Source organism: Dipodomys ordii, unplaced genomic scaffold (assembly GCF_000151885.1).
Source record: "Dipodomys ordii isolate 6190 unplaced genomic scaffold, Dord_2.0 Scaffold196, whole genome shotgun sequence".
Lineage (NCBI taxonomy): Eukaryota > Metazoa > Chordata > Mammalia > Rodentia > Heteromyidae > Dipodomys > Dipodomys ordii.
In genome coordinates, this window is record NW_012267412.1 from 218,172 (window position 1) to 236,971 (window position 18,800).

At 46.4% G+C, this 18,800-nt stretch overlaps 1 protein-coding gene across 1 annotated transcript in view; it reads right to left on the reverse strand.

The window, feature by feature from the left end:
- LOC105999705 (peroxisomal bifunctional enzyme-like) overlaps positions 1-18,633 on the reverse strand; it is a 43,169-nt gene extending 24,536 nt beyond the window's left edge. Inside the window, exon 1 of the mRNA XM_013034791.1 lies at positions 18,501-18,633. Coding sequence (XP_012890245.1) covers positions 18,501-18,574 — 74 coding nt within the window. The 5' untranslated portion in view covers positions 18,575-18,633. The remainder of the gene's footprint in view (positions 1-18,500) is intronic.
- Between the last annotated feature and the right edge of the window lie 167 nt (positions 18,634-18,800).

Here is an 18,800-nt window from a genome sequence, read left to right on the forward strand (position 1 = left end):
GATAAATTTAAACACATATGACATAAGCATTCATCCACTGATGTGTGCTGAATTAGAAGTACAAACATGTACAGGGGGCTGGGTACTGTTGGCTCATGCCTGTAATCTTAGCTGCTCTGGAGGCTGCGATCTGAGGATTGTAGTTTGAAGCCAGCCAAGGCAAGAAAGTCTGTGAGACTCTTATCTCCAATAAAATACTTAGAAAAATCTGGAGGTGGCATTATAGCTCAAATGGTAAGGCCCTGCCTTTAGCACAAAGAGGTTCAGGGGCAGCACCCAGGCACTGAGTTCAAGACCCAAGACTAGCAAAAAATAAATAAATACAAGAGAAGAAAAGAAAAACTACAAAGAAAATGTTTATAAGAAAAATGACATGGGCTGGGAAGGTGGCTCAGTGGTAGAGCGCTTGCCTCACATGCCTGAGACCCTGGGTTCAATTCCTCAGCACCACATAAGCAAAAAGAAAAAAGCCGGCAGTGGCGCTGTGGCTCAAGTGGTAGAGTGCTAGCCTTGAGCTGAAGAGCTGAGGGACAGCGGCCAGGCCCAGAGTTCAGGCCCCACGACTGGACCCCCCCCCCAAAGAAAAGAAAAATGACAGAAAGAGCAAAATTATTAAATAAACAACTAAGGTACATGAAGGCCATAATGTCAAGACCAGCTAATGATGAGTCAAACCTTATGAAATATAGGAAATAAAGTGGATTGACTTGTGTATGATAGTTATTTTTCCCCTAGATACTTTGGTGGGTTTTTTTTTTGTTTTTGTTTTTGTTTTTTTTGGGTCTGGTCATGGGGCCTGAACTCTGGGCCTGGGTGCTGTCCCTCAGCTCTTCAGCTCAAGGCTAGCGCTCTATCACTTGATCCACAGCGCCACTTCCGGCTTTTTTCTTTTTGCTTATGTGGTGCTGAGGAATCAAACCCAGGGCCTCATGCATGCAAAGCAAGTGCTCTACCACTGAGCCACCTTCCCAGCATCCCCTAGTTACTTGTCCCTGGTCACTTATAGGAAATAAACAAATCCTCTGGCCTTCAACTGGGTAATTAGAAACCAAATCTGATCATGAAAACAGATTGTGAACCATTACACAGCAGTAAAAAGACTAAAAGTCATACACAGTGGTCCCTCAGTGTCTAGTAGGAATTGATTCAGACAAGTCCCCATCCTGTTGGGATACCAAAGTCCTCATATGTTCTAATCTGTTAGTAAAATTGTTCAGTATTTGCATAGCCTATACACATATAATTTCTGAACTCCTCCTGATATCCCATGAAACAGAGATGCTATGTGAACAGCTGTCACACTGCATTGTTTAGCGAATCACAAAACAACAAAAGACTATAAAGGTTCAAGTAACCCAGTATAACTACATTTTTTTATCTGTTGGGGACTTCTGTAGGATATGTAGGGCTGACTGAATTTCTTCTGGGTAAAGGATGCCTCCAGAATGAGCTGAAATTAGTTCCCTCAGTGCCACTGAGAGTCTGGCTTTAGCCATTCCAACAAACCACCCTGTTTTATTTATTGCTAAATTTGGAACACTCAAAAGTAGGAAAAACAGGAAAGGATATGGCTTTAACCAATAGAGCATTCTTTTTGAGGCTGAGCTGCCCAAAAGAACTACAGCCATGGAGCAGGTAAGACCACAGGGACCAAGAATATTTTTTCCTCCCACTCATACTGCTGGGTATTGAGTATAGTTTAAAAAGACATCTAATGCTGAGTGCTGGTGGCTCACGCCTGTAATCCTAGCCACTCAGGAGGCTGAGATCTGAGGATTGTAGTTCAAAGCCAGCCTGGGCAGTAAAGTCTGTGAAACTCTTATTACCAATAAACCACCAGAAAATGAAGTTGATGCTGTGGTTCAAGTGGTAGAGTGCTAGCCTTGAGCTGAAGAGCTGAGGGACAGCACCCAGGCCCAGAGTTCAAGCCCCAGAACACACACACACACACACACACACACACAAACAAAAAAACCAAAAACATCTCATGAGTGCTTGCCCACTTGTAGGCAAGTCTTGCCACAAGTCTTACCACAGGGGTAGGAAATGTCTGGGCTGTATAAGGCCTGAGAAATCATTTCATCTAGCCTGCCTAGAAAACCTCAAGTAAGACTCAAAATTCAATAAATCTATGTTTATTTTCAAAGTGAAAATTCAACAAGTCTAGGGCAGTGATTGATGTTATAAATACCTAAAAGGCCTTTTCCGGGTTTAAATAAAGGTGTGTGTGTGTGTGTGTGTGTGTGTGTACATGTGCTTGTGTACCAGTGTGTGTGTGTGTGTGTGTGTGTGTGTGTGTGTACATGTGCTTGTGTACCAGTAGTGGAATTTTCTACTCAGGGCCTCATGCTGATCAATGTGCTTGCCAGGAGAGTACTGTAATAAATCAGCCACACTTCCAGCTGACTTTTTGATGGTTAATTGGTATTAAAGTCTAAAACCTTTTCTGCCTGGGCTAGCTTTGAACCACTATTCCCAAGATTTCAGGAACTAGTGGTGTGACCCATTCCTGGCCAAAAACAAACCAGCCAGGCCCTGGTAGTTAATGACCAAAAAGCCATAAATGGAGCTGTGGTTCAAGTGGTAGAATGCTAGCCTTGAGCACAAAAGGTCAGGTAAAGCACCTAAGCTTTGAGTCCAAGACCCAAGAACAGCACAAAAACCAAACCAATAGAAAACGCCAAATTTGTGGCTTGTGACAGCAACAGAATATTCCAGACATATAAGTATAGGCTTGTTTCAGGAAGCTCAATGGTTTTACCTGTACATCTGTATGTGTTAGGTTTGCTCCTTCCCTTTGTTTTCTAACAAACCCCAGTTAGATCCCTTCCTCCTTGTACTCTCTTCATGCAAAACTGCAAGTGGCCCCCCCCAGAAGCTCCCGCCCAGCAACTGTAACCTAGGTACTGGACCACCTGGGGGCAGTGGGCAGTCACTTCCTTATACACTGTAGTCACGCTCCTTCTTACCCTCTCCTATATATAAATGCTCCCTTTCCCCCCATCAGTCAAGCTACTACACAGTACACCCTACACCTATGACCCAGCAATTTGGCTCTCCCCACTAAACACTTTTCTGCCTGAATCATGTAGTGGTCTCCTTTTGCCAACCCTTACAGCTGGTGCTGAAACTGGAAAGGGGATAGTGTCAAGAGTCCCTGGAACCCCTCCACTTCTCTTTCCAAAGGTCTACCCACCACCTGGCCACCTTTCCATGAACCTAAACTGCCAAAGGAACCCCATCAGATCCCTTGCCTTTACCAATGCTGGCTGTGCATCCACCACAATGTCTCCTGTCTATGTCTAGTGATGGTGCCTACCTACAGGCCATCTGTTTGTCTATCTCTCTTTTGACATGGCACCATGCCAGCAGGATCCCCTATGCCTTTTGGCTAGTCTCTTCTCATTTTGGGATGTCTGAATCGAGGATTTGACTCTCAACCCGGGAGACCTTGGGTAGAATGGGCCACTGTCTACCCGTTGACGTCACCCTCTATGTCCTCCTGGACTCTTCCCTTCTACATCCTCACGGACTCCGCCGATGCCTCTATGTTCTCATGGACTTCTCCCTCTACACATTCACCAGACTCCTTGCGTTTCTTATTCCAATGGGGTCCTATCCATCTCTCTCAAGCCAAGACTCCCTTGGGATATCTTCTATGCTTTTTAGATACTCTTCCATGAAGCCCAAATGATTTTTATTGCAATCAATCTGGCCACGGTACCATACTCTCAGAAACTTGGACAATTGCAATGCAATGGGAAGTGGTCAGAGGATAGAGTCAGGCTTTCTTTGCTCTCCTGGCTCATCCTACTCCTTGTTCCCTCTGTGAACCTGTGTGGCTGACACAGATGGGTGTGAGCATAAGCCTCCCAACCAGCTCCTTTGTAAAAGAAGTAACATTCATTGTCTTGTAAATGCAATAGGAGCAGTTCCAGTTCCCCCTCACCCCCCACTTCAATGGCCTGGTTTTTTTTCCCACCCAAAAATCCAAAAAGGGAATCAGTTAGACAGATAGCTTTTTTGTACCCCCCCCCATCGCAGGACCCCCACCTAGTCTTCTTTCTCTTCACCCTGTGTCTTCAGGGTTAAATCTAGGGGCTGGATAGGGCATTGCCCATGGCTTTCAGTCTCATCAGTCATTCAGTCCACAAAACAAGAGGTAATAGAAAAACAAAACACACACAGGCCTGATATTTAAAAAACTTACAAGATGGCATCTCCCAAGTTGGTCTACTGCCTTCTGTGGATGAACAGAAGGAGCAGACCCAAGTTCAAAATGGGCGGGTTGAGCCTCGGTTAGGAGGCCCTCCTGGTCAGTTCGGGTCAAAAACCAAACTGACTCGCACCCTACAGGGTATCCTGGAGGAGCCCCCACTAATATGTTGTTGGCCCCGTACCCCACCCCCCCCCCCCCCCCCCCCCCCCGTCACAGGACCCCCACCAAGAAGACCACCCGAGAGTCAGACGTTCCGAAATGCAAAAGCAAGGCTTTATTCAGGAGAGCTGCAGCTCGGGCTTTGTCCTACACACCAACTCAGCGGAGCTTAGGAGGAGGGTTTATAAAGGCAAAAACTACAAAGTGACAAAAGGAGAAAAAAAAAATCACAGACTGACAAATTTACAGCAACCAGAGGCATCAGCAGGTCACTCCAAGGTGATAAGGGGTAGTAGGGAGTTATCAAACTGGCTGGGTCTTAGAGGGCCATCTGGACATTCCAGAGCAGTTAAAGCTTAGCAGGGAGTTTCCTGGCTGGTTGGGTTCTGATAAGCTGTAGCTGGAATAATTGGTGGTCTGGTTTTGTTTGCAGGGTCTGTTTATCTTGGGCCAGCTTGATCATCTCCTGAAGTTTGTGGGGACCCAAAGTCACCTACAGTACAAAGTGGGGCCTGACTTCAGAGTAGCTTTGTTCAAGTAATCTATGGTTTAGCAGTTTCAGCACAAAAAAGACGGTTTCTGAAATTCAGGTGGGCACAAGGTTAATATGAGCAGCAGAAGGGTTACTGCTTCAAAACAAAGCCACTTTTAACTCTTCAGCATAACCTGTTCCTTTTTTCTTTGAGACACATACAACAATCCTAATGGGGTTCCCCAATAAAGGCAGCACCCCAATATCGGGTCCATAATCAAAAGAGCCACACCAACACAAAGCAAAAATTAAGCAAGTTTTATTTCTGTGCCTAGCATCAGGAAATGGACTGGCCAGTCAGGGACCGCCTCGGCAGAGACCAACCCAGAGCAGATCTCCGACCCCGTTTTTATAACAACTAGCCACAAGGGGCAAACCAGTCACTTGCAGGTGACCAATAAGTTTGTAACATTCATCCAAATCTGCTTAGTCGTGTTTGGCCACTGGCAGGTGGCCAGTGAGGTTACAACTTATACCTGAGTAGTTGTTCAAACTTGCCAATTACATGGCTTGGTATCCGGTGTGCAGTTTTGGTGGGGTTAGTAACTGTGGTAAGTGGGGAGCGGAGGGGGGGGGGTGTGGGTCTACATATGTATTGATTGCATGCATCCACCTGGCTCCTGACCTTTGTTCTCTGAGCTCTGTTATCAGGAATTTACAGCCCACAGTTTACTAAATTTCCTGGGTTTGTTAGTTCCTCTGAGCTGATTCTGTTCCTATGGGGGTCAGGGTTAATATTAGTTTAGACAGGATGAATGTTTAAGAGGTCATGTAGTTGTTTGTCACTGACATGAGGACGGTGAATGTTTACAAGGAGGATATCACCTCCTCTCTGAGTACTATTATTAGAATGGGGTCCCAATATTCCCCCATTGTCTTGAAAAATGAATCAATTCCTTGACTCTTGAACTGTTGTAAAGGGTAGTATTGAGACTGTAAGACTAACATCTTCACTGCCCCAATTCTCTTTTGTATAAACAACATTAGGGTGTTAATAACACAGGGGACAAAAAGTAGCATCAAAAAACAATAGAATGAGAGGTCCTGTAATAGCTGATATTAAAGAAGTTATCCATGGAGACCAGTCAAATAGACTCTCATGCCACCTTTGGGAGCTTTTATACTGTTATTCATGCTCATCTAGTCTCTTTTTGATAGCTGCCAGACTGATGACTGTATGATTTACCCAGAAATAGCACTCTCCTCCCAAAGCCACACAGAGTCCCCCTTCTTCAAGGAACAACAAATCAAACCCCCTCCTGTTTTGCAGTACTACTTCAGCTAAGGAGCTCAGAGAGTTAGTCAGCTTGTCTATATTTTCATGCATATGTTGCAGGTCATCATTTACTCAGGATCCCTGGATCTCAAAATCTGCCTTTTCTTTTATTAGAGCTGTGGTTCCTACCACTGTTGACCCTGCTAGTCCTAAGGCGACAAGTGCTGGAATTAGGATAGGGACCACCCGTCGCCTTCATCCCATCCCTGTGGTAAAATGTTCAAGCCCTTCAGGTCCCCCATAGTAGTCTATCTGGGGAAGAATGTGGTTTCACAAGGTTCATTCCATGAAGAGTTTCAGAACAAGGCAAGATTAAGGCATGGGGTAATACCTGAGCTGCAAGCAAACCAAGTCCTGCTGGGGGTCCTAAGGAAGTTAGTGAATGCAGTGGGGACTATTATGGTCTCACATCATAGTTCCTGTTTTTGTTGCCAGGCAAAGTCCCTTCCCTTCTATGTTTCCCAAAGTTAATTTGGGGATCTTTCCCATTCACATGCATAGTAAGAGATCTCATTTATAATTTGTCATTTCTGGGTTCCTATAGTAAGGTTGGCCCCTATTCCAGTATAATTTTGGGGCCTAGGGTTCAAACACAGCCAACAGTCCTGATTTATAATAGGGTTGGATGCATTTAAGAAATTAAACATGGAGTCCACCAATGAGCAAAACTTTAGCAGCGCCGTTACTATTATCAATACTGCTTTTACTCCTTTCTTTGTCCTGTAGGACAGTCCCTTTGGGGTTAGAAGTGGTAGTGGTGGTGGGAGACCTTTTCGGTTTGGGAGGCTCTGGGGGATTTAGGTCTGGGTTTGGGCCTATGGGCTGAGGCAGGTCTTGAGCCTTTATTTTCTGGATAGTAAAGAGCCCACCTGGGTCCCGGCTATTTGCATAGTACCTGAGGCCCCAAGTCTGGCCAAAATTCCAAAGGTCATCTCTAGGGTTAATTATAAAGATACAGAGGTGGGTGCAAAGGATGTTCCATGGAACCCAACCGGGATGTCCTTGGCCTCCGTCCTCTGACTTTCTGCACTCTGTTTTCTTGGCTGAGAGGGCACCAATTTTGAGGCTTTTTTGAGCCCCAATGGGCACAATAATGTTGTCCCGGGGCATCACAGGCCAGGGCTGCTGTATTTGGGCACACATAAAAGTCACAGGGCACCTCTGCTACTGTTTTTAAATATTTGTCCAGTGCAGAATCTGCACAGTCAGAAATGGGGACTAACTGGCACAAGGTCACTTAAATCAGACTGCCTGATAAGTTAGTCTTTCATTGTTTTGTATAACTTGCCCTGACACTGTCTGCCTAAGTTCCCACCGGTACTTGTCTGTTATGTGTGGTGACTTAGAGGGTTTACAATTAGGGAACCATACAAGCAACAAGGTTATTGTCTTCAGAGTCTTAGCTTTAGTCCACCATCGGCAGGGTCCATTGGTAACGACTCCCATCTCTAAGGGGCTTCTTCTTCCTCAGTTCATTTGACATGGCAGATGTGGATCCAGGTCCTGGTGCCTTCTACCTGTACTGCTGTCATCAGGATGACAGTAAATGGTCCCTTCCAGCAAGGCTCCAAATTCCCCACCTGGTGGCCGCGTATCCAGACCAAGTCAACGGGTTGATAGGGATGTGGCTCCACTTCTCACTCAGGGTGGGTCACCCGGACTCCTGCGTGGATTTTCTTTAAGACAGGTTGTAGTGCCTGGAGCACAGACGAATCAGTCATCTCTGCCAAGGCAACTTCCTGTAGCCGTGGGCAAAGTGAAGGGGGTCTCTCAAACATTACCTGAAAAGGGGTAATTTTGTTTAAGTAGGGTGTACACCGTGCCCTGAGGAGGGCAAAGGGAAGGAGGTCCACCCATCTACCGCCAGTCTCCACATCAATTTTGTTAAGGTCTCTTTTTAAAGAGTCCAGTTCATCCTCTCTACTTGTCTGGAACTCTGGGGCCGATAGGCGCAGTATATTTTCCAATTTGTGCCTATGGCCTTGGACACTGCTTGTGAGACTGAACTCACAAATGCAGGGCTGTTATCTGACCTGATCCTGAGAGGCAATCCGAGCTTAGGGACTATTTCCTATAATAACCTTTTAGCCACCACCCCTGCTGTTTCATGCTTAGTGGGGAATGCTTCTACTCAACCTGAAAAAGCATCCACAGACTAACATATACTTATGCCCACGCTTTCGCTTTTTCATTTTTGTGTAATCTACTTCCCAATAAACCCCTGGCTCCTTGCCTCTCTCCTTTTCCTCTTCCCTCCTGGCTCCTCCACTTGGCACTGAGCGCATCCGTCTACCACATCCCAAGCCATACGTCCTAGCTTAGAGCCCTGAAATTGTCTTCCCACAAGTTCCTTGAGTTTGTGTGTCCCTAAGTGAGCACTCTGATGCAACTGGTTAGCCTTTGGGGAAGGACTAACTTTCCTGTCCTAATCCTATTCCCTTCGTATTCTAGCTTCCCCCACTGTTGTAAACACTTTAAATCTTCTTCTGAATAGTCAGGTTCCTCAGGTAGAGCAGGAGCCGGGAGTGAAACTAGTACTTGTGTTGTTTCTCGAGCTGCTTGCTTTGCAGCTCAATCAGCCAAGTGGTTTCCCTTTTAAACTAAGTCCCTTCTTGGTGCCCTGTGCAATGCAGAACGGCCACTCCTCTTGGGTCCCAAATAGCCTGGAGAAGAGCCAGTATCTCCTCTTTATTTGTAATCCCTTTTCCTTCTGCTGTCCACAAATGGCCCCATGTATGTGGATAGTGGCAAATGCATACCTGCTGTCTGTGTAGATGTTAACAGTCTTACCCTTGGCCACCTGTAAAGCTTTGGTGAGTGCAATCTGCTCTGCTTTCTGTGCTGAAGTCCTGTGGGACAGAGCCACCTTCCAGAGTTCCTGTTTAGGAGAAACCACTGCTGCTCCTGCACACCTTTTTCCATCCACCATGAAGCTGCTCCCGTCAATAAACAGAGTCATTTCCGAATTGGAGGGTGGGGGGAGGAGTGTCTCAGAGGTATGGTCTTATCCCAGTGATCTGGGTTAGGACTTCCCTGCAGTCCTGTGGGTGGTAGGCTAGTCACTCCAGCAAAGTAGCACTCCCGGGAGGTGGGGGGGGGGGTGTCAGAAGGTCATTTCTGGCTCATTAAGGAGGAGGGCTTGGTATCCAGTCACTCAGGCATTTGTCATCCAGCAGTCCTGTGGGGTCCTGTGGGGTCCGGAGGAGGTCCTCAATGACATGAGTGGTGGTCAGTACAAGGTTTTGCCCTAAAGTCAATTTGCTGGCATCCTTTACCAAGAGGGCTGTGGCTGCAATTATGCAGAGACAAGGAGGAAACTCGACCCCTACTGGGTCCAGCTTTTTGCTGAGATAGGCTACTGGCCTCTGCCAGGGCCCCAGAGTCTGTGCCAAAACTCTTTTTGCCACTCCTGCCTTTTCGTCCACATATAAGTGGAAGGGCTTAGTAATATCCCGGATGGCCAGCGCTGGGGTGCTCAGTAAGGCTGCTTGCAACTCCAGGAAAGCCCCTTCCACCTCATCTGTCCACTCTACTGTGGTGAGCCCTCCCTTTCTCAGCTCGTAGAGGGGTCGGGCAATCTCTGCAAAGCACGGTATCCACAGCCTACAAAGCCCTACTGTTCCAAGAAATTCCCTCACTTGTCGGGCATGGTGGGATGGGCGTATCAGGTGATTGCCTGCTTCCTGGACTCGGATAGCAAGTGTACTCCCTCCCTCATGGAGATCAAAGGCTCTGACAAAGCTGTGTCCGGTACCCTTTCTTCTGCAGAGTCAGCAAGAGGGCTCTCTTCCCCTGCAGGCATGACTCGTAGTCCCCAGCAGCTATCAGTAAATCAGAGTAGCCGAGTAACTTCTGGATTAGAGATTCTGTACTCATGTAAGTCTTCATGCAGGGCCTCCTCGAAGATGTGGGTGAGTTCTTGAAACCCTGGGGAAGTCTTGTGGTCCATGAGTGAGCTGACCTCGGAACACTTTCTGTGAATCAGACCACTCGAAAGCAAAAAGGAGCTGAGATTCTCTTGCTAAGGGTATGTAGAAGAATGCATCCTTGAGATCTAAGATGGTATATACAATTCTTCTGGGGCCCAAGAGAGAGAGAGTAGGGTGTATGGGTTGGGCACCGTAGAGTGTGTATCTTCAACCTGTTTATTAACTTCCCTCAAGTCCTGAACAGGTCAATACTCTCCAGTCTTGGCCTTTTTGACAGGCAATAAGGGTGTGTTCCAAGGAGACTTGCAAGGAATTAGGATCCCATCTCCTTGGTGATGGTTAATATGTTTTCTGATCCCTCCCTTTGCTTCCCAGGGGAGGGAGTACTGCCGGTGAGGCACCACTACAGGGGCTGTCCCTCGGCCAGGCCAGGAGGCTTCCCTTCTGCCCAAACTTCAGGGAACTTGTTATGTCTCCTACAGCTCTGAGTCTGGCTCATGAAGGAGGTGTTCATCTACTGCCGCTACAAGCATCTGCACAACAGGCTGGCCTCCAGTCACAGTTACATCTCTTTCTGAGAACCAGATACCTGCTCACAATTTGTGAAGCAGTTCTCTCCCAATCAAGTTATACGGGGCACTGGGAAGGACCAGAAATTGATGTTTAACTATTTCTGAGGCCACATTCAAAGTGCTCTCCATTGTCCACTTGCACCCAAATCTCCTCTCCAGACAACTTCCCCATAGGTTTTAATAAGGCTGAATATTGAGCTCCAGTATCCACTAGAAAAATCCATTTATTTCCCTCCATCTCAATTTTAACCAGAGGTTCGGGGAGGGGGTCCGAACCACGGCCTCCTCAGTCCTTCACAGTTAGTACCACCGTTTTCTTTTGGGGGCACTCCCTGGCCCAATGCCCTTTTCCCTTGCAGAAGGCACATTGGATCTTCTCTCCTGTTCTCCCCTCGTCTAGGTTTCTCCCTCCACTGGCCATCTCTGACTTGTCTCTTTCCTCTCCATGGTCCCTTCTTCTCCTGCCTTTCTCCTGCCTCATGCAATGCTAGTACTTTAGTTATTCTCTAGTTTGTGTCTCATCTTCCTGTACATCCCTATTATTGAACACCTTTTCTGCAATGCCCACTAGTTCAGTTAAATTTTTCCCTTCAAACCTCTCTATTTTCTAGAGTTTCCTTCTAATGTCTGGGGCTGACTGACTAGCAAAAGCAAGGTTTATTGCTCTCCGATTCTCGGGTGCCTCAGGGTCAATGGGGCTATACATTTTATAGGCTTCCATGAGCCTTTTCAGAAAAGCCCCCGGGGACTCGTCCTTACCTTGAGTCACCAAACATTTTAGATAAAGTTATAGGTCTCCTTGCAGCTGCACAAAGTCCCCTCAGCAGAGCCTGGTGGTAGAATTGGAGGCTCTCCCTACTTTCATTCGTGCTTGTGTCCCAGTGGGGGAGGGGAGTGAGTGGGGAGCTCGGGCATAGTCTTCCATCCTCTCGGGAACTCTGGTGAGTCTTTCAATTATCACCTTAAGCATCTCCTTCATCATGCAATCTCTTTCTTCGGCATTAAAGTAGGCCATAAGGAGCTGTTGAACGTCCACCCAGGTGGGCTGGGTGAGTGAGGAAGACAGTTTCTAGGAGGTTAATCAAATCCTGGAGGTGGGCAGAAAATGGTTGATGTTGAGCTTTCCAATTGTAAATGTCAGAAGAGGAGAAGGGAATATAGGCTACGTGTGGGCACTCTCTCCCTCCAGTGGAGCTACCTCGCAAAGAGATATCAGCGCCACTGGAACCAGAGGGACAGAAAGGAGCAGTGAGGGGGAGCAAAGAAGGGTAGAGGGAAGAGGTAGTGGGCGGCAGGGGGGTTTGAGGATAGGGGTGGAAGTATAAGGTAGCGGAGGGGAGGCGGGGACAAGGGCAAGGGAAGGACTGGAGCAATCTCCCTGCTCACTGGGCAGATCCTGACTGACAAAAGCTCTCTGGGGCCAAGGGTCGGGCTTAGGGGACATATAAGGGTAGGGGGTGGGGAGAATCTAAGTCCTCTGTGTCTGATGAAGGCAGGATGGTTTCTGCAGACTTCCTCTTTTCTCTGCTTCCAGGTTTGGGGGATCCAGCCTCTCAGAGGGAGAGAAATGGTTTGGTTAGCAAGGGGAAGGTGAGGCTTCAGCCACGACGGTGGCTCTTCCACCAAATAATGCCAGGCCATGATGGATGGTATTTGGTCTCTGTGAAAATCGAAGATTTTACCCTGGGTATTGTAAATTTGGGCCAGCACGAATGTTCCCTCTGGCGGACATCCTGTAAGGACAGTGGGCCACTCAAGCTGGCAGAATGTTTTCAGTTTCCCTGAATAAACTTTGTCACTCGACAAGGCGGCTTTTTCTTGAAAATCCTTAAAATGCTGGAGAACAAGATTTAGAGATGTTACAGATGTCTTATTCTCTTTTTGACCCATTTCTTCAAACACAACAAATAACACAGCAGACACCACAAAGATAAGACAGAGACAAATGCAAATGCAGCAGCATCCCCTTCTCAGTAGGAAATCAAGTCCGAGAACAACCAAGATGTAATCCCAGCTCAGAAAGGTAACCTGCCCCTGGTGGGGACCTCCCTGATCACCTCGGGGGACTCATACCCCCTTCTATCGATCTACAAATGGAGGGATGGGGCATCCCCACATCTACTCCGGTCCTGGGGAGCAATACTGCCTTCAGTTTCTCCCTGGTGGGCCCCCTTGGGGCTCCACAAACCCAGAAACAGCATGGGGGATTCAACCCCCTCTTACCTCCAGAGGTTTTTCTCAGGAATCCTGATGCTGGCTCAGTTCTCATCTTTTGACCCCGAGAAAGCCCCCAAATAATAGGGTTCCCCAATTAAGGCAGCACCCCAACATCAGGTCCGTGATCAAAAGAGCCAGACCAACACAAAGCAAAAATTAAGCAAGTTTTATTTCTGTGCCTAGCATCAGGAAATGGACTGGCCAGTCAGGGACCACCTCAGCAGAGACCAATCCCGAGCAGATCTCCGACCCCATTTTTATAACAATTAGCCACAAGGGGCAAGCCAGTCACTTGCAGGTGACCAATAAGTTTGTAACATTCATTCAAATCTGCTTAGTCATGTCAGGTCACTGGCAGGTGGCCAGTGAGGTTACAACTTATACCTGAGTAGTTGTTCAAACTTGCCAATTACATGGCTTGGTATCTGGTGTGCAGTTTTGGTGTAGTAGCTGGTAAGTGGGGAGCGGAGGGGGGGGTGTGGGTCTACATATGTACTGATTGCATGCATCCACCTGGCTCCTGACCTTTGTTCTCTGAGCTCTGTTATCAGGAATTTACAGCCCACAGTTTACTAAATTTCCTGGGTTTGTTAGTTCCTCTGAGCTGATTGTGTTCCTATGGGGGTCAGGGTTAATTTTGGTTTAGACTCGATGAATGTTTAACAGGTCATGTAGTTGTTTGTCACTGACATGAGGACGGTGAATGTTTACAAGGAGGATATCACCTCCTCTCTGAGTACTGTTATTAGAATGGGGTCCCAATAGTAACCAAGACTTAACTGGTTCTGCAGGCCAAAAGAAAAAAAAATGGGCTTTTAAACTCAAATTTCAAAGAAGCTCATCAGATTTGGATGGGAACAAATGTGTCCAATGGCACCTTGGATATACAGCTGAAATGGTTTCAATATTAATTAGTATACTAAAGTGCTATATTCAGTTAAAAATTAACAAAGTTGTTTGATCAGCTGCTGTTTCAAAAGTTTCATCATGACCACTATTGAGCTTTGTCATTACAGATTGAATCCTCTGCAGCACTTATAGTCATACCCACAGAGGGATAAATAACTCTTACAAGTATTTATTGGTCAAAGGTAACTTTCATTCTTAATGAGTTCCAGGTAAGACTCTGCTTAAAAACTATTTCTGTTGATCTCCTTGTTGCTTCAATTGGAAATAAAAAGGGTCTCTTGGCAAAAACTCATTTAATCTGTCAGTCACAGCTCCCTTAACGTAGAAAATGCTATCAGTCAACCAGGACATGCCATCCCAGCCATGAGCAAAGATGCCAACTGGGGGGCTGGGAAGGTGGCTCAGTGGTAGAGCACTTGCCTTGCATGAGTGAGGCTCTGGGTTTGATTCCTCAGCACCACATAAGCAAAAAGAAAAAAGCCGGAAGTGGCACTGTGGCTCAAGTGGTAGAGCGCTAGCCTTGAGCTGAAGAGCTGAGGGGCAGTTCCCAGGCCCAGAGTTCAGGCCCCACAACCGGACCCCCCCACACACACAAAAAAGATGCCAACTGGGACATGCCATCCCGGCAGGCCAAATGGGACATAATCCCAGCAGCAAGAAGAAACCTCCCAGCCTCTCTCGGGACAAAGGCAGTACTGGTGACAAGGGATCATGGAGACGAGTAAATCAACCACAGGCAGATGGAAAAAACTGTGCAGATAAGAGGGGATGGTGTCAGATCCTAAATGGAGTCATGGTGCTTGTCCTTTCAAAATTAACCATAGCCCAGGAGTCAAAAGAAAATAGCATGCCTATTTGATCTTACCTGTCTTTCTTCAAACTGGACAGCAACTTATTTCCTTGCCTTTGTTACCTGCTATTTCAGTTTATAGTGAGTCTCCCATCCATACTCTAGAGTCCAGACATCTATAGGGCAGGAAATGATCAAGGCCTCCTACCAGGCCCTGATCCACTCCAACCTAGCCCCAGTTTCTGACTGGTCATTCTTATCCACTATGCTCTCCCCTACCTAGTCGCCAGATATTAATCAGTCAGGAGTGGCTAGGGACATGATCAACCAACTCCAGGACCACCTGGAAATCAGGAGACAGGAACTAGCCAAGTCATCCAATGTTTTCTTTTCAGCCCTGAATGGATGACTGCCTTTCCATGTGCCATTTGTGAGCCCTCCAACAATGTTTTTTTCTTGTCTTATTGTTCGGCCCCTGCCTTGTAAGACTTCTTTCAGATTTCATTCAAAGACGCATGCCTGCAATCACCACCAAGGAACTGCTGCCTTCCCCAGGACCAGATGACATCTCTGCCTTCTACCCCTAAAATAGATACTCCTTTTCAGCAGGAAGTACCCACGGATGGTCAACACACCTCTATAACTATCAAAAGATTAGAATATGAGGAGGGAAAGTGGGAGAAAAATGAGGGAGAGGGTAACAATGTTCAACAAGAAATGTACTCACTGCCTTAGGTATGTAACTGTAACCCCTCAGTACTTCACCTTGACAACAATTTTTTTAAAAGGCTAGAATGTTAGGTCTTCCTAGGAAAGATGCTCCTTTCATTTGTTTTCTTTCCATAGGAAAAAACATGTAGATCCCCTCCCCTTTGTCCTCTCTCCATGCAAAACTGCACATGGTCCTCCTCAGAAGTCCCCACCCACCACCTGTAATCCAGGCAACTGGCACACCTGGGGCAGTGGGAGATTCCCCAGGCTCTGAGGTCACTCCCTCATCCAGTCATACCTCCTCATCTTCCCTATAAAATCTCTCTCTGCACACCCACATCTGATGCAGGATAGCGATGAGGTTCTCCTAATAAACACTCTTCTGTCTGAACTGCATCCTTCCAGGCACCCCGACAGTATACGTATGATTTCAGTTAACATGTAAAACATGAAGATTCTTACTATGTCTTTTTTTACATAGTCTTTTCTTACATAGTCTTTTTTTAAAAAAAATGTTAACATTGTCAGGCACTACTGGCTCATTCCTTAAATCCTAGCATCTCAAGAAGCTGAAGATCTGAGGACTGAGGTTTGAAGCTAGTCAAGGCAGGAAAGTTCATGCGACTCTTATCTCCAATTAACCACCAAAAAGCCAGAAGTGGAGCTATGGCTCAAGTGGTAGAGCACTAGCCTTGAGTGAAAAAGCCAAGGCAGAGAGCAAGGGCCTGAGTTCAAGTGCTAGCACACACACACACACACACACACACACACACAATTACAGTAACAGAGAAGTTGGAGAATTTAAATTTGGTAAGGATGGAAGAAGGGATATCTGGGATTGGAGTCTGGGGGAAAATGGTAAGTATACAGACTTAAACCCTTTTGTGGAGGTCAAAGCATTTCTGATAATAAAGAGAGTGAGCTACGAAGTTAGAATATGAGAGCAGAATCTGGGTGCTCGTGTCTTATGCCTGTATTCCTATCAGCAGGCCGAGATCTGAGATTTGAGATTTGAAGCCATTCCAAGTAGAACAGTCTGTGAGACTCTTATCTCTAATTAACCATCAAAACACTAAAGTGCAGACATGGCTCAAATGGCAGAGCACCACCCTGGACTGAAAAAGCCAAGGAAGAGAGCAAGGCCCTAAGTTCAAGCCCCAGTACAGGCACACACGCATAAAATGTGAACACTGTTGTTCTGAAAAACAGATCTAGTAATCAGTCTTACTCTGTGAAAGACTCTAGACTCATTGGAATGGGAGGAAACATGGTTGATAAAGGTAGCAATGAAGGATTCATAGTATCTTCGAGGAAAAAAGAATTGGTTAAGCAAGAATCTCTCAGTAATAGGGAGAGATAATTACCCACATAAAAAGAGAAACAAGAAGGAAGGAACATTAAGATGCACAAAAATCTGTTCCGTAGTATAACAACAACAAGCAAATTTCTATAAAAGCCATACTGTTAAGACTATCAAATATTTGTTTAACTTCCATGAATAAAGAAACCTTTACCTTTCCCCTAATTACTTTTCTTTTTTTTTTTTTTTTGTCGGTCGTGGGGCTTGAACTCTGGGCCTGGGCGCTGTCCCTCAGCTCTTCAGCTCAAGGTGAGTGCTCTACCACTTGAGCTACAGCGCCACTTCTGGTTTTCTGGTGGTTTATTGGAGATAGGAGTCTCACGGTCTTTCCTGCCTGGGCTGGCTTTGAACCGCGATCCTCAGATCTCAGCCTCCTGAGTAGCTAGGATTACAGGCGTGAGCCACCAGCGCTCGGCTTCCCCTAATTACTTTTCAACCATTCATATAGGAAAAAAATCAACCAATCCTCTGGCTTTTGACTGGTTGAGAAACCAGTCTGATCTTAAAAACTAACTGTGGATATTTACCTAATGTCATATCCAAAGTGCATCTTCAGTCAAGCCTCAGTATCTGTGAGGATTTGTGAAGCTCCTCATATGTTCAAGTCGTTTATATAAAATAGCACAATTTTTGCATATAATCTATACATACCATGTACTCCATGCCACCCAATAAAATGTAAAAGCTGCTTCAATAATTATTATGCTACATTGTTTAGAGAATGGTGACAAGAATGTAGAATTAGTATATGCGCATTAGGGACTCAAGTGTCCTGGACATAACTACATTTTCTATTCATGGTTGGCTGAATGGTAGACGTGGAATCCTTATGCAGAGTCAACAGAATTTCCTTGTGCATAATGGACGGGGCAACAGGTGTATGAGAGTCAATGGCCTTTCCCATTCTAACCAACCCCTCCTCTTTTATCGTGGGGAATTTTGAAAACCTCCTATGCAGAGCAAACAGAAATGGAGAGCAGAGGCCTATATTCAAGCTCCATTACAGGCACACTTATATAGTTATTAGCCAAAGGTTAGTTAACATGCTCTTTCCTAGGCAACACCAGGCCCATTTAGTAAAAGCAATAAATAATTAGCTTCTACCCCTACCCTGAGAGGGCTCTACTTTGGGATAGCTATAACCACATAAAGCAGCAAGATCCCCTTATGTGATCCCCCTTACAGGTCATATGGGTACCTAAGAGGGCACTCCTTTGGAGCACTAAAACCATATAAGGCAGCAAGACGGACAAAATCTCAGAGGCTATAAAAATCACCTGTGACAATAGCTGGCCCTTCTCTCTGTCCCTTTACTGGCAATAAACCTTTTCTTTGTTCTTTATACCTGGATGTCTGTGTGGTTTTCTGGCAAAGTCTAATTTACTCTAACAATAGCTTTACCAGCTATAGCTTACTTTATTTTTGAAACCAAATAACCAAGTTACTATCTGATAACTGCAGTTTTTAGCCACACAGTTTAAGGGCAGCCTGCTTCCAAGAAGAGGAATGAGGCTGGATCTAGGGACAAACTTGGAATTTGGAATTGAGAGTCCATGAGCCAACACAGATAGATGCAAGCTTTAGTGTTCACCAGGAAGTTGGCACAACTTGTTGAAACAGCCTGGCTCCACCATGAATCAGCCTCTGTCTGGGCCACACAGGAATGTGACTTATCTACAGAGATGACCCAAGTGAAAAGACCCAGTACAAACCAGTTGTTTTATCTGTGTCCATTTCAGCCAGTCCTTGCTGGGTGCAAACCCCCAGAGCCAGGCACAGGCCTGTAGGAACCGCTGTTGCCCGCGGCAGCAGAGCCCATGACCTACCTGAGCTCATTGACAGGCGGGTTTTGCAAGCGGATGAGCACCAGGGAGTTGGATAGCCTCAAGTACTCAGCCATTTTCCCCGGTCACTGAAGCTTCCTTAATTGCGGTGCCAGCTCAGCCTCCAGTCTAAAGGAGTTCTTCGGAGGGAGCCAGGCACCACCTCCCGCCTGCTGCGGCCTCCCCTTCCGACCCCCTTCCTCCAACCGCGTGGAAGTTGTGCAGATGCCTGCCATCACAACAAATCAGAGGACACCGAAGAAGAAAAGTAGGTGTGGCAGAAGGCTACCGGGGGCGGGGCCG